This window comes from Dreissena polymorpha, chromosome 10 (genome assembly GCF_020536995.1).
Source record: "Dreissena polymorpha isolate Duluth1 chromosome 10, UMN_Dpol_1.0, whole genome shotgun sequence".
NCBI classification, from domain to species: Eukaryota; Metazoa; Mollusca; class Bivalvia; order Myida; family Dreissenidae; genus Dreissena; species Dreissena polymorpha.
Genome location: NC_068364.1, coordinates 73,034,285 through 73,047,482, shown reverse-complemented (window position 1 = coordinate 73,047,482; position 13,198 = coordinate 73,034,285). Strand labels below are relative to the sequence as shown.

Below are 13,198 nucleotides of genomic sequence, written 5' to 3'. Positions count from 1 at the left end.
GATTGTTTTAAATGATCATTTAAGCTAGACTCTACAAGATAAAACGTTCTTATTTAAATATGTAGTAAGTATTTCATTTAAATAAAAATATAATTAAGCCGCACCATTTATAGACAGCGCCATTGCTGTTCGGTGAAGATTTCACCCAGACATATACTTTTTGCAACACAGGCTTGCACTGAAAGATGCCAATGTACTTAATGTTCAGCAAAGTACCGGTCAGTCATGGTATGGTATGTTTAAACTCAATATAGAGTAGTAAACATTTTCTGTTGTTTTTCCCTATAAAATAAAGTAGCAATACCGCAACCAATGCAAATGACGCAAGAGTTTCTCAATATTTGATCAATTGTATCAAAAATGCACAAATAGATAAGTCATGATAAAATGAATAATTGCGTACGCTACATTTTATATGACTTTTATTATAAAATTAAATTGAATATTTAAATGAAAATTTATAGCATATTAAACAGTTTTATTTAATACAGCTCGATATATTTTTAATTTTCGTTCATATATATTACTCTCAAAACATCCAATAAAAAATACCTGTCTAATTTCAAACGAACACTTGCCTCCGACACATTGATAGTGACTTACCTGTATAATTATGTGTCTCTTTAATAGACAAAGGCAAGATAAGTTGAGCGTTGCGACAAAACGTGTCTAACTTAGCGTAATAAATTTCATATTTTACAAGCTCTTTCACGTTTTAGTCTATAACTAGCTACACGACTCACTTATGTAAACGTGTTTAAAATGGTATCCGTCTTTTAAACCAAGTGTACTCAATAGATTGACCTCACTCAGTTGTAACCTCGATCCGGCAATTTGGTGTCATAATTGTATTGCCCCAATAGCCGTGTGGCGGTTCTAATGTTGTTATTGTTGTTGGTGTTGTTGTTTTTCACACATTGCCTTACAATATGGTATACGATATATTTGTCTTTTTTCCGTAACCACAAAAATCACAGAAACTTAATGCAATATTTAAAAAAAACTATCTAATATGGAAGCTATATTTTTAGAATTATTATTGTATAATCTGTCGCATTTCATTGATACAATTTCGTTGTTAAGACAATATTTACAATAAAAGGTATACTATAACATAAATGATAAAATTAACATACTTTGAGAACAAACACAAGAATTTTTTGTAATTCTCAATAACAATCACAGAAACATTCACTGCACTAACTACATGAAGCTTGAATCGTTATCTATGACATTGGTACTCTTTACAGACACAATAAAACAAGGGGACCTGTCGTTCGTTTTGTTGTATAACTTTTGTATTAAGGACATTACATATTTGGTATACATAATAGTAAATTTTGACTCTTCTAAACAACTGCGGTGTTGATTGGTGCGTTGTTGATAAACGGCCCATTTCCACAGTGAGGCATTGAAGCAATCAATTTAATGATATATCGTCATCCAATTAAATGTATTGACTGTTTGCAAGAAGGTAAAGCTTGTCTCTATAACCTTAATTTATAAATATTGTTAGGCAGTAGAGAAGAATATATTTGACTCCGCACGGTTGAAGATTTTAATCGTTCGAAGCATACCGTAATACAGTATACTCGTATTGTTACATTTAACTGGCGCGAAAATAATACAAACAAGTCAATGCATTTATTTATGAAAATTACCTTCACACGTGTCTGTTAAATGTTGTCGAGCTATACGCAAATTTAGACTTCTTTAAATTCCCCATACAATTAAAAACTGTTGCTTAATCGATTAAACAATTAAAACTGACATTTAACTGGCTGGTACAATTGGTGTTTAAGTTTAAAGCGTAAAATATACCCTGCAAGAAAATAGTAATTATTTTTTAAATTCTTAAAATTACTAAAAAAAGTTTTAATTATAAGCTTACGCAATATAGTGTTCGCCTAGCGACCTCGAGGTGAAGATTTGATCCCTGCCAAAGCATTATTCTTTATAAACCTCGAAAGAGAAAGAACAGGTCCTACCCAGGCAACGGACTCGCTAGCGTTTGAATAGGCGTTTGAGCCCTCGATACAATCCAGCTGAAATACATATGAGCCGCGTTCTGTAAAAAGGGGGTTTAATGCATGTGCAGTAAGGTGTCGTCCTAGATTAGACTGTGCAGTCCGCACAGGCAAATCATGGATGACACTGTCCGCTTAAATTATATTTTTCGTTTCAAGAAAGTCTCTTCATAGCAAAAATCAAGTTAAGGCGGAAAATTTCGTCACTGCTTAGCCGCGGACTGCACATGCTAATCTGGGACGACACTGTACGCACCTGCATTAAACCCCTTTTTCTCAGGGCAAAGCTCAATTATATATTTTATATTAAGTAAAACTCCTTCTTCAGTTGAACCCTGCAATGCGGATTAACATACGGATGCACATTAAAAACAATAGACAAGCAAAAAAACTATGAAGCTTTCATTGATATATAAGACCAATATTTTCTCTATAATCACAATAAAACATGTTGTAACTTAGTTGTTATATGCTCGTGATTCGTAGTGACCAGTCGAATAAACCTGAACCTCATATCATAGTCAAAGCGAGACTCTGATTTGTGTAATGAACATTGCGTTCATAATGGTCATTAAGCGTTAAACATAACTAGAAGTAACACCGTTTAAAGAAACGCAGCTCTGTAAAATATTGCAGTCAATGCGCGTTTAACTTCTTAAATAGAAATTTACAAGTATGGCACACATTTACAAAGCTTGTTCGGGTTATAATTTCTAAATGACTAGAAGCAACGGATAAAACATCTAATTAAAGACGTTGAAATGAACTTTAAGTCTGTAAATCTACGGGAAAGATCAGCAGTATTGTGAGTTGGAAGCAGTGCAATATTTCGTCCCTGATAAATATAAATTCACGATGTGTGATTTTATTTTTCAAGTCAACTGTTGTTATTGCCTTCAAATTAAATATTCGTTATTTTGGATCGAGTCATGCTTCTACGAATTGATATATTTATTAAGGATGTGTTGCGAATATTCCCGACCATTTGAACTCTAAAATCGTAAGCCACGCCATACGAAATACAAGGTTGCTATTTGTCTAAATGCTATTTTAATGTGCTCGGGTTGGAATGCGTATACGCGAGCTTACCGGGTTTAAGTGGGGTTATTTGGAACTTTTTCCCAATATTTACTTTCGCGAAAGAGTAGCGGATTTTTTCACACGGTCAGCCACTTTATATGTTTATTGCTTTTAAATAAACGCGTTCTTCTGGCTCAACAGTCTTTGCATTTCCTTCGCTTTTGTTTCAACATCGTAGACGTCGAAATAAAGAAGTAATTGAAGGAAAACCGTTAACAAATCGGTTGTCTACTTAAGTGACATTCGAGAAATTTGATGTAGAAATAACATTTTATTTTCTCTTATAATGCAAAATAGACATAGACATACGAACATTTAATGTTCCTTTCGTAATATTTTAATCTAAAAATAAGCACCCATCGTATAAACCGAATGACTTTGAAACATTTTCCTCATCAGAATTTTTTTAATCACTGATTTTAAAACATCGTAATCATAGCCCTAAAGCAAATAGAAACATCGACCATATAAGAAGTTTGTTGAAATGAATGTTTATAACAAACGCAGCAAGCCTACTGGATTTTCCGAACACTCTTCTGCATGCCGATAAGTTATGAAAACTCATATTTTATTCAAATCATGGTGTTATAATTAGAGAAGTGTAAGATAAATAATTTTATGATTTGTCTAAAACATGATACGAGCTTTGCTACCAAAGAAAGCCCTTATCGCCGACAGTAACCCAAACAAATTAATACACGGTAATGTCAGCTTTCGGGAAAATATGGCTTTAAACGTTCCTTTTATCTTTTCCATGCAATGCTAAACTATAACTGACTAACGCAATCACAAAATGATGAGCCTTAAGTTTAGAGTATTTGCATCGATTCCCGTCACTGTGGTATATTAGAATTGTTTATGGAATTGATACAACAAACGACAGGCACTAAACCACCGTGCAGTAGATGGAGGCATTGTTGTTGAACACTCCGGTCGTCTCAACATGGATGATCTGGGGTGCCCCATCGCATGGCTGGATTGCCATCTGAAAGAACAAAACAACGTCCGATTTATAAACTTTAAGCGGTAAACGAGCGTAAAATATTGTCTTTAACCCCCATCCTTATTGTAATGTATCGATAGAGAATAAACTACTTGTGGTAAAATAGAAATTTTGCCCGTTTTAAGTTGTAAAACATAAAAGCATGTGAACAGGAATTGTTTATTGCATGCGATAATGCTTTGTGTTTGATACGAAAAGTGTTTGTTAAGATTATACAAGCAATGCAAACTGAAATTGTTTTAAAGATGCACACCTGTTTATTGTAATCTGATCGGCCGTAATGAAGCTCATACGAAAACGTGAAACAGCCATGTTAAATTTGAAGCATAAGTTAAACAACAGCTTTATGTAAAGTTTAGAAAACATAAATACGATTGATCGGTATCAAAAGATAAGTTTGTGTAAGCAAAGTAGGAACGGGCCTTTTTAAGTAATGCACAGATAAGTCCGTGGCTCACCTTACAAACAAAATGTTGGTAGAGCATGCACATTAAATGTTGAAACAGTAAGTTAGTAACCCTAGTATTTATAAACAATATTAGCCATTTTTTAATATCGTAAAAAAAAAAGAGCATATTTTAAAGAAAGAGAGCCACAATAGTTGTACTCCATTTCATATCTACATCAAAGTTATACAAACATATAAACCTGCAAACTACAGTATTACATTGAATCCTTCTGAAATACGGCTAAGGAACACCCCGTACTGGGTCTCTTGCGGCATGTACCTTCCCGTGGGGCTGAACGTGGCGTTTGGAGAGTAGCTGGGGATACTGTCACAGTTACTAATCACCTGTGCAAACAATACGCAGGCGAGTCAATACACTTCCATACGGGACAGTGTATTAATTCGTAACGTCCCGTGGGACGATTCAGCTGGAAATACTGTCAAATTACTTATCCATCACCTAAGCAACACTTATCTTTTACAATGTCAATTCAAGGTGCTTAAGTCAAATAGAAATGATTGTTTAAGTGGTTATTTTTCAAAGCATGATCCTTTTTAAAATTTGATTTTGATTAAATGTCAATCACGTTATGATTACTTATTTATTGTTAAAATTAATTATAAATGGCTGCACTTTATATATTTATTCTACTTATTATTCCGACGAGTATGATGATGATGACAAAGATGTTGATACTGCATATTGTAGCATGATTACACCTTATTAACACTAAATATTAACCCACACCCGTATGCATTCTGTGCTGTAAAACAATCTCATTAAGTGTTCCGATATTTTACGACGCATACAAAAAAAAAACAATATGTATTCTAAAATAGATAAAAATGGCTATACATCAACCAATTCCGGTCAAAGCGTAAGGTTGTGAGATTGTTTATAATCATCTACACAATATGGTCAGGCAGCTGTAAACGTTTTAGTGAGGTCCACCTAAAGACCTTGAACAGAAAAAACGCACTGCAAACATCACACACGAGGAATATTCGGGCCAAAAATATGTGTACGCCACTTAAGTGATTTACTACTTAATAGGATTATATCACATACATTGAACAAACAACCAATAGTGAATAGAGCAAAATCTTGAAAATAATACACAATTTAACCAACGTTGGATACGATAGTATAAGAAGTCAAGTTTGCAACACAACAATACACATGCAATTATTTACGTTGCACAGACAATGCATTAAGGTGAAGGTTAATTAATTTTAAAAGTCTGTAACTACCAAATCTGCAAAACATCTATGCATCTTACCTAAATATACACAGTAAACATGTGTCTTTCAGACAAAAGCATTCTCATAAAAGGGAGAGTATCTTATAAGCCAGCGGTCTACTTGAAGAGGCGTTTAAAGCATCCTTTTTCTATACTTAATATAATGCTTTAGTAAGACAACAAAGGGTCATTTTTCTGTAAAAACCCGTAAACTACAACTACTACAAACGGTCATACAACTGTGAAAGTTTGAGCGAAATTCACCTAGTAGTTGAAACAAATAAAACCAAGTGTGGAAACTATAAACTTTTCAGTGGAAAAAACGAAAACAGCAGTTTGAAAAGAGTGAACACTACAAAGGTTCTGATTAAAACGGACGTACGGACGGAAAAATTACATTGGTAAATGCTGCAACTGCAATAGCAACATACAAAATTAATAAATTTAGGAAATTATAAAATAATCAGTTTTCCTGCAATACTTACATGTAGACCACGAGACAAAGTGTCTAATGACGTCACGTTGCACAGTGTTAGGACTAAGTTCTCATTTGAACCAGAAATTTTGCTTTCGCAGGGTGTTGATCCAGTTGCATGCACGTGAGTTATATCTAGAATAAGGCCGATCTTCTGGCACAGAAACTCTGTAAAAAACATTCTCAGCAATAATCCGAACTGATCAATTTAATTCTGCGCTTGTTTTAGAATATTATTTCGTATATAGCTGTTACTATGTCTGGCAAATATAGGATTTGTGCATTTTTCCATGTTTGAAATTTAACCGTAATTCATAAGTATAGTAATATCATTTATTTTCATTGATTTGGTATTATTTAGTGTTGTTGTTCAACCGTTCGGTTTGCTGCCTTTATTCCAAAAATCATATAAATTGACAAAAAATAATAAATACAGATTACATAAAATGTGTGTATTTTTTACACTATATCACTTTTTACAATATATTTGCTAAAATAAAGAACACATAAAAATGAAGTATTTACTGTTCGGTGAACACAAGGCAGCAGTTGTTGCCCTGGTGGTTGTTGGTAAAGATCCTGTAACACAATATTCTGTATTGGTCCTTTTTGACGATGCTGGAACAGCGTCGTCCAATGTTTCATAACCAGAAGAAAATTTTCTCACAATGGCGGCCTATGTAAAAGACCGAGCCAGTCCGATTGAGATAACTCGATTTTTCAGTTACTTCCCTTTTGCATACGCCACTGCGTAGAAGCATTGATAACATTCTCCTAGCAGAGTTGTCGTTCGTGTTTCAACATTCAACAATGGCCGCCTTAATGAGAGTCTCGATTCAAAACTTTCTTACTGCATACATTGGCTTGTTTCGCTATTTAGAAGCTGTCATTTAGGATATATGAATTATTTATTCACTAAATTTCCGCTTATGACAACAATAGTTGGAGTTCGAAGGATATATACTCGATGTGAATGAGGGACTTTCTGGATCGTAACAGCTTGACACGGCAAAACTGGCATACTGATTACTGGTATTTTTAGTTATCAATATAAGTCACATTGTGCTTAATAAATTGTATTCGAGCATTTTGCCACTTATTGAATGACTATGATACCCGATATCAACATTTCATCGGGGATTTGCAGATCATCAAGCTGTCCTGAGATTCAGCATTGATTTCAAACTATTACTGGTTAGTACTCTTTCTTAGTGTTAGTACTTTTTATCATTTTAAAGTTAAATGAACTGTGTCACAGTAAAAGAGACATTAAGGCGATTGTGGCCAGTTTGGATCTAGATCAGCCAGCAGTCGCTTGAAAGCTGTTTGCTTAAAAGCGTTTTTCTGACAATAACAATTAATTTAATTGGATACTAATTTGACTGCGCTTTTCCTGTTGCCTGGCTCAAATAACAGAATTGTTATTAATCAAATTATTTATTTCGAACATTAATCAATTGTTTTTCTTGTCCCTCGGGATCAATGACTCCAGCACTTTACCGTTGAGAATTGAATACTGCTAAAGGCGATGCTAGCGGGCGTGAGAGATGTTGCACCTTCCAGTATCGCTCGATTGTTCATTGTCGTCTAGGGTACTACGTACATGTACCCCAGGTACTCTTAAGTTTACTTACATGTATCCCGGGTACGGTAAATATACTAAAATGTACCCGGGAAATTTAACCTAAAATCAGTCGTTGTCGACTATTTTTTTTAAATAATTATATATACGCATTTATGTCAATTTTCTGTAGAATGGCCTCTATATTATCGGAACACATACTCAAAAAGCATGTTGATGCAGTATTTTTGAAGAGAAGTGTGTTTAAGATAATCGATTGCGCCGACATCGGATTTTGGGCGCGAATACAACTCGGGTACAGTCTAATATGGACCGAGTACAATTACGTTTATTTACCGTACCTGGGGTACATGTAAGTATACTTAGAGTACCCAGGGTACATGTAAGTATACTTAAGAGTACCCGGGGTACATGTAAATAGTACCAGAGCCGATAATGACCAATCAAGCTCCATTATCCCTCATGAACCGACTCAAAAAACCGAGTCGGCAATATTTGACTTAATTTTTGGTTTTGTTGCTCTCGAGGGATCGAAAATTTCAGAATCTTCCTAAAAGCCCTACGGGTTTGATCCCCAGAAGCGACATTGAAAACTAGCATTTTTTGTTATCTAAAAGGTTGCTAAACCTGATTTACAATGATAATGTGAATTTTCTCTCACATGATGTTCATCAGTCATATTATATAAACACTTACAGCAGTAGTAAACAACTGAACAATAATTAATGAACGCATTTTTCATTTGTCTTTGACATTTTGATTTTGACATGGCCTAGATTTAAATATGTGACTGGACTTTACCAGCACTCTTGTAACAGAGCTAAAGTTTAAATGTACCATTTAAGATCACCTAAATCCAGATTTGCTGTTATAGACGTGTGGAGAGTATTAAGGGTGTGACAAGTAAGCAAAAATTGGTCATTACCCAGAGGCCACAACTGATCTATGACTGTATTAAAACAAGAAAAATCAGTGCCTGATTTAGATTTCCTTAGATAGTTCAATAAAAACTAATTTCATAAGCCTGGTAACAGTTTAACAGTAATGCTACCAATGTGTCACACCAGGGCCTTGAATTTGAAATTTAGGACATGCATGGTCATTTCTTCATCAAATCAGGACACAAAATTGTATTTTAAGTCCTTAATTGACCTGGCTATAGTTCTCAGATTATTATAAGCTCAATCAGTATATTTATATCATTATTTATGCTTTGTGTATTGTAAACATATACACAATCATGCAGTTACATATTAGCAATAAATAATATAAAAGCTACCCCTACTATAAAGGTCATTGACAAAGCCTATGGTCAAAATGTGAACACATTGAGTTTAATCGCCCTCTCGTGCCAGCAAAAACAACACGTTGACAGGTTGTCATTTTTGACAGCTCTACTTTCACTTTCATTTTGTGATATCAAACTATTAACAATTATGTGGCTGAGTAAATATCGCCATTGCTTTTTGACGATGCTGGAACAGCGTCGTACAAGGTTTCATAACCAGTAGACAAATTTCTCACAATGGCGACCTATGTAAAAGACCGAGCCAGTCCGATTGAGATAACTCGATTTTTTAGTTACTCGCCACTGCGTAGGAGATTGCTCGTCATTGATTACATTCTCTTAGCAGAGTTGTCGTTTGTGTTTCAACATTCAACAATGGCTGCCCCCATGAGAGTCTCGAGTCAAAACTTTCTTACTTCATAAATTGGCTTGTTTCGCTATTTAGAAGCTGCCATTTATGATATATGAATTATTTATTCACTAAATCTCCGCTAATGACAACAAAGGATGGAATTCGAAGGATATATTCGATGTGAATGGATCACTTTCTATGGCTTCGCCCACGAGAGACTTGATAACACTCGTGTCAAAACTTTCTTACAGCTTAAATCGGCTTGTTTCGCTATTTAGTAATGCAACAATTAATGGAAATCGAAGGATATATCCAATGTGAATGAAGCACTTTCTGGATCTCGACAGTTTTGCAAGGCAAAACTGGCATACTGATGATACTGGTATTTTTAGTTATCAATTTAAGTCACATTTTGCTTTATAAATTTTGTTTAAGCATTTTGCGACTTATTGAATGGCTATGATACCCGATATCAACATGTCATATGGGATTTGCGTATCACCAAGCTGTCCTGAAATATAACATTGAATACAAACTCTTTACTCAAATTACTGGTAAGTATGAATTCTTTCTTCTTTCTATTTAAGTAGTTGATGTCATTACAGTCCAAATAATTAGACGTTATTTACCGTTTAGTCCATGTATATTGACCTCATATTTATAGGAGTAGATATTATGTTAAAAGGGGCCTTTTCACAGATTTTGACATGTTTTGAAGTAAGTCATTAAATGCTTTATATTGATAAATGTAAACATTGGATATTAAAAGCTCCAGCAGTTAAAAATCCAGAATAAAATTCTTTTTAAAAAAGTAGTCCGCAGCAGGGCTCGAACCAGTGACCCCCTTAGCCCTGGAGTAAAAACGCATTAGCCTGCTCGACTATTCTGGCAAGTATAAATGGCTGACGTATTTTATACCTAGTATAAGCAATCTTCGTAGTTTCACACAATTAAACAACAACAACATAAATCTCCAAATTATTCAATCGCTTCGCGTTGCAACGCTTTATAATTTTTAAATCGTTAAAATAGGCATATAATGGCTATATTAGACCATGGTAAATGTTCAGCAATACTGTTTCCTAAAAATAACATAACTAAAATGAAAATTTGCAAATCCGATACAACTTTTTTCAATTTTTGTCAATTTACCAAAACGTGAAAAGATCCCTTTAAAGTTAAATGAACCATATCCCAGTAAAAGAGACATTGAGGCGATTGTGGCCTGTTTAGATCCAGTTCAGCCTGCAGTTGCTTGAAAGCTGTTTGCTTAAGAGCGGTTTCTGACAATGACAAATTATGGAAAAAAAACGATTCCTGGAAATACGATGTCAAACGGTGACATCGCTTGAAAATTTTGACCATTGTGAAGAATAACGTTTAGAACCCGTGTCACTTACAACATTTTATATTGTTGGTGAGAAGTAAAAGGGGATAAAGTGGATTTATGCTTGTGTGATGACTGTAGCCATGTGAACGGGTTATCGTACGGCAAAACCCATAACGTAAAGAAGAGACTTTAACTTTTCAAGAAAGGAATGCATTGTTTTGCTATCAACACAAAGCTCGGAACAGGATTGAAGGTACATAGATTTTGCTTTTTTTTTCAAGTATAACAGTTTCATTATTCATAATTGGAGTAAAGTAGATTTTGTAGGAAAAGTGCACCCTGTCAGTGATTTTTACCACATAATCAGGCTCATATTTGCTTTCATTTTGAGAAAAGAAAATTTGCCATGTAAGGAAAAAGTTGTGTTGTAAATGCATGGAAATCAAGGACAGCATTTTTGAATTTTATGACCGAGAATTGATGTTTTCCTCAAACAAACAACAAAAAAGTATATTATGTCCCAAATACAAAAATTACTATTCTGAAAATTATATACTTTTTGTGTGATCACCTAATTATGTATTATGGTAATTCGAATTAAAACGCTGCATATTTATTATCTTTTCAGCAATTATCAACAACATTGGTGGTCCAGGAACGGTTAATTACTTTTTGTCAACACTGTATGTTCCAATGATCAATAAAACTTAAAGAAAATGGAAATACATGCGGGAAGGACGTTCATTCATCAAGTGTCGACTATCTCCTTTATAGCAGACAGGCTTATAAGATGGAAACGAAGTAGATATTTCACTGATTTATGTGATTGTTAATGTTGAACCAATGTTTTAAATAATAAATAAAATGTAACGTTAATAGTCAGTTTCATATCCAGTAGGGATAATACATGTATTTGGTATTAACATTTGGATGAAGAAGGTATATATACATTCTTCATCCAAATGTTAATTCCAAATACATGTATTATCCCTACTGGATATGTGGTGTTTACACTTACTTGTTAATCCAGTTTAAAGGGGTTTATCATATAAAATACAAGTAATGACATGCTATGTTGTGAATGTCTGAATAAATAGAAACGATGACGCATATCATAATGGATAATTTCACACTACTCATTTAACACTAATATCAGTTCTTACTCCTATACAAGTGCTTGTGTATTTGACATCTGCATATAATTATTTTGTTAAATAACTTGAAGAAAATGTTGTCAATTTATAGAAACAACTTTGAGAAGGCTTATTGAAGACAAATTAATTAATTATTAATGTTCTTATTTCCCTGTAACATTTTCAAGTCTTATTTATAGAAGAACGCATTTCACGTGCAATTTCAAACAAGGTTAGCAAATCTTACTGCACTGAGTAGGTTCCATCTCACGCATGATATATGTATGTATGTTTATATGTTTATGGGTTTATTATAGGCTGTTCCTCTTTTTTTATCTATTTATAATAATTTTCAAACATTTAGCTCATCTTAATGCTCAAACATAACAATCTCAGTTCAGTATAGCGTTTCTGGAAAAGGGGGGTAACCTTGATTGTAAAGCAGGAACTTTTCGTTTTCACTGGTGACCCCCATTTTTAGCTTATTATTATAAAGCCTTTTATATATGAAATATATATAGTGGAGCTATTCTACTCACCCTGGCGTCGGCGTGAGCGTGAGCGTACAAATGTTAAAGTTTGCGTACCAACCCAAATATGTTCTATGTGCCTTGACATATTGCTTAGGGGGTAATACTTGTGCATACTTCTTTACCAACATGACCCCAACCTTTAAACAAGAGCAGACAACTGTATCAAGCATTTTGTAGAATTATGGCCCTTTGTACACTTAGAATATGCATACTATTAATGTTAAAGTTTGCGTGCCACCCCAAATATTTCCTATGTCCATTGAAACACTTCCAGATTGTTAAGTGAACAATTAATCGTGTCACATGTTAACTCACATGATAACATGTGACTCGATTGATTGTTCACTTAACAAGCTGGAAGTGCAGGCACATCACATTATTGTGTGTTCCTCTTCAATTAAAGCATGATGCGTATTTCTTAAGAGGGTGTTATTTTCAACATTTTTGTTTATAGATCGTTTAAAAAATATGCGTTCTTCTAGTATTTGACTTCTATTTGAAATGTCTTTGCCATCAACTACTAGTTTCTGTATAGTTTTTTGTTTGTTTGTAAGTTTTTCATTGTTTGCAAAGTATTTTGTATTGTTTTCATTGTGTTCAACATGCTGTGCCCGTGCAAGAAGTATTATGCCATCAAATTGTAGTTTTCAACTATGTTATTCAAAATGTTTCTATTTTTGGAGCGAGTATAAAGATTTCCATTATT

General features: G+C 34.0%; 1 protein-coding gene across 6 annotated transcripts in view; it reads right to left on the bottom strand.

Moving 5' to 3' along the window:
• Positions 1 to 1,237, bottom strand: part of LOC127848935 (uncharacterized) — an 81,705-nt gene extending 80,468 nt beyond the window's left edge. For all 6 annotated transcript variants that reach the window (XR_008034825.1, XR_008034824.1, XR_008034826.1 and 3 more), the window contains exons 1-2: positions 1,137 to 1,237; positions 105 to 178 (exon numbers count right to left, since the gene is read on the bottom strand). Coding sequence is in view for 2 of the 6 variants with exons in the window: in XM_052381663.1 (XP_052237623.1) it covers positions 105 to 123 (19 nt within the window). In the remaining 4 variants the exon portion in view is untranslated. The remainder of the gene's footprint in view (positions 1 to 104; positions 179 to 1,136) is intronic.
• Between the last annotated feature and the right edge of the window lie 11,961 nt (positions 1,238 to 13,198).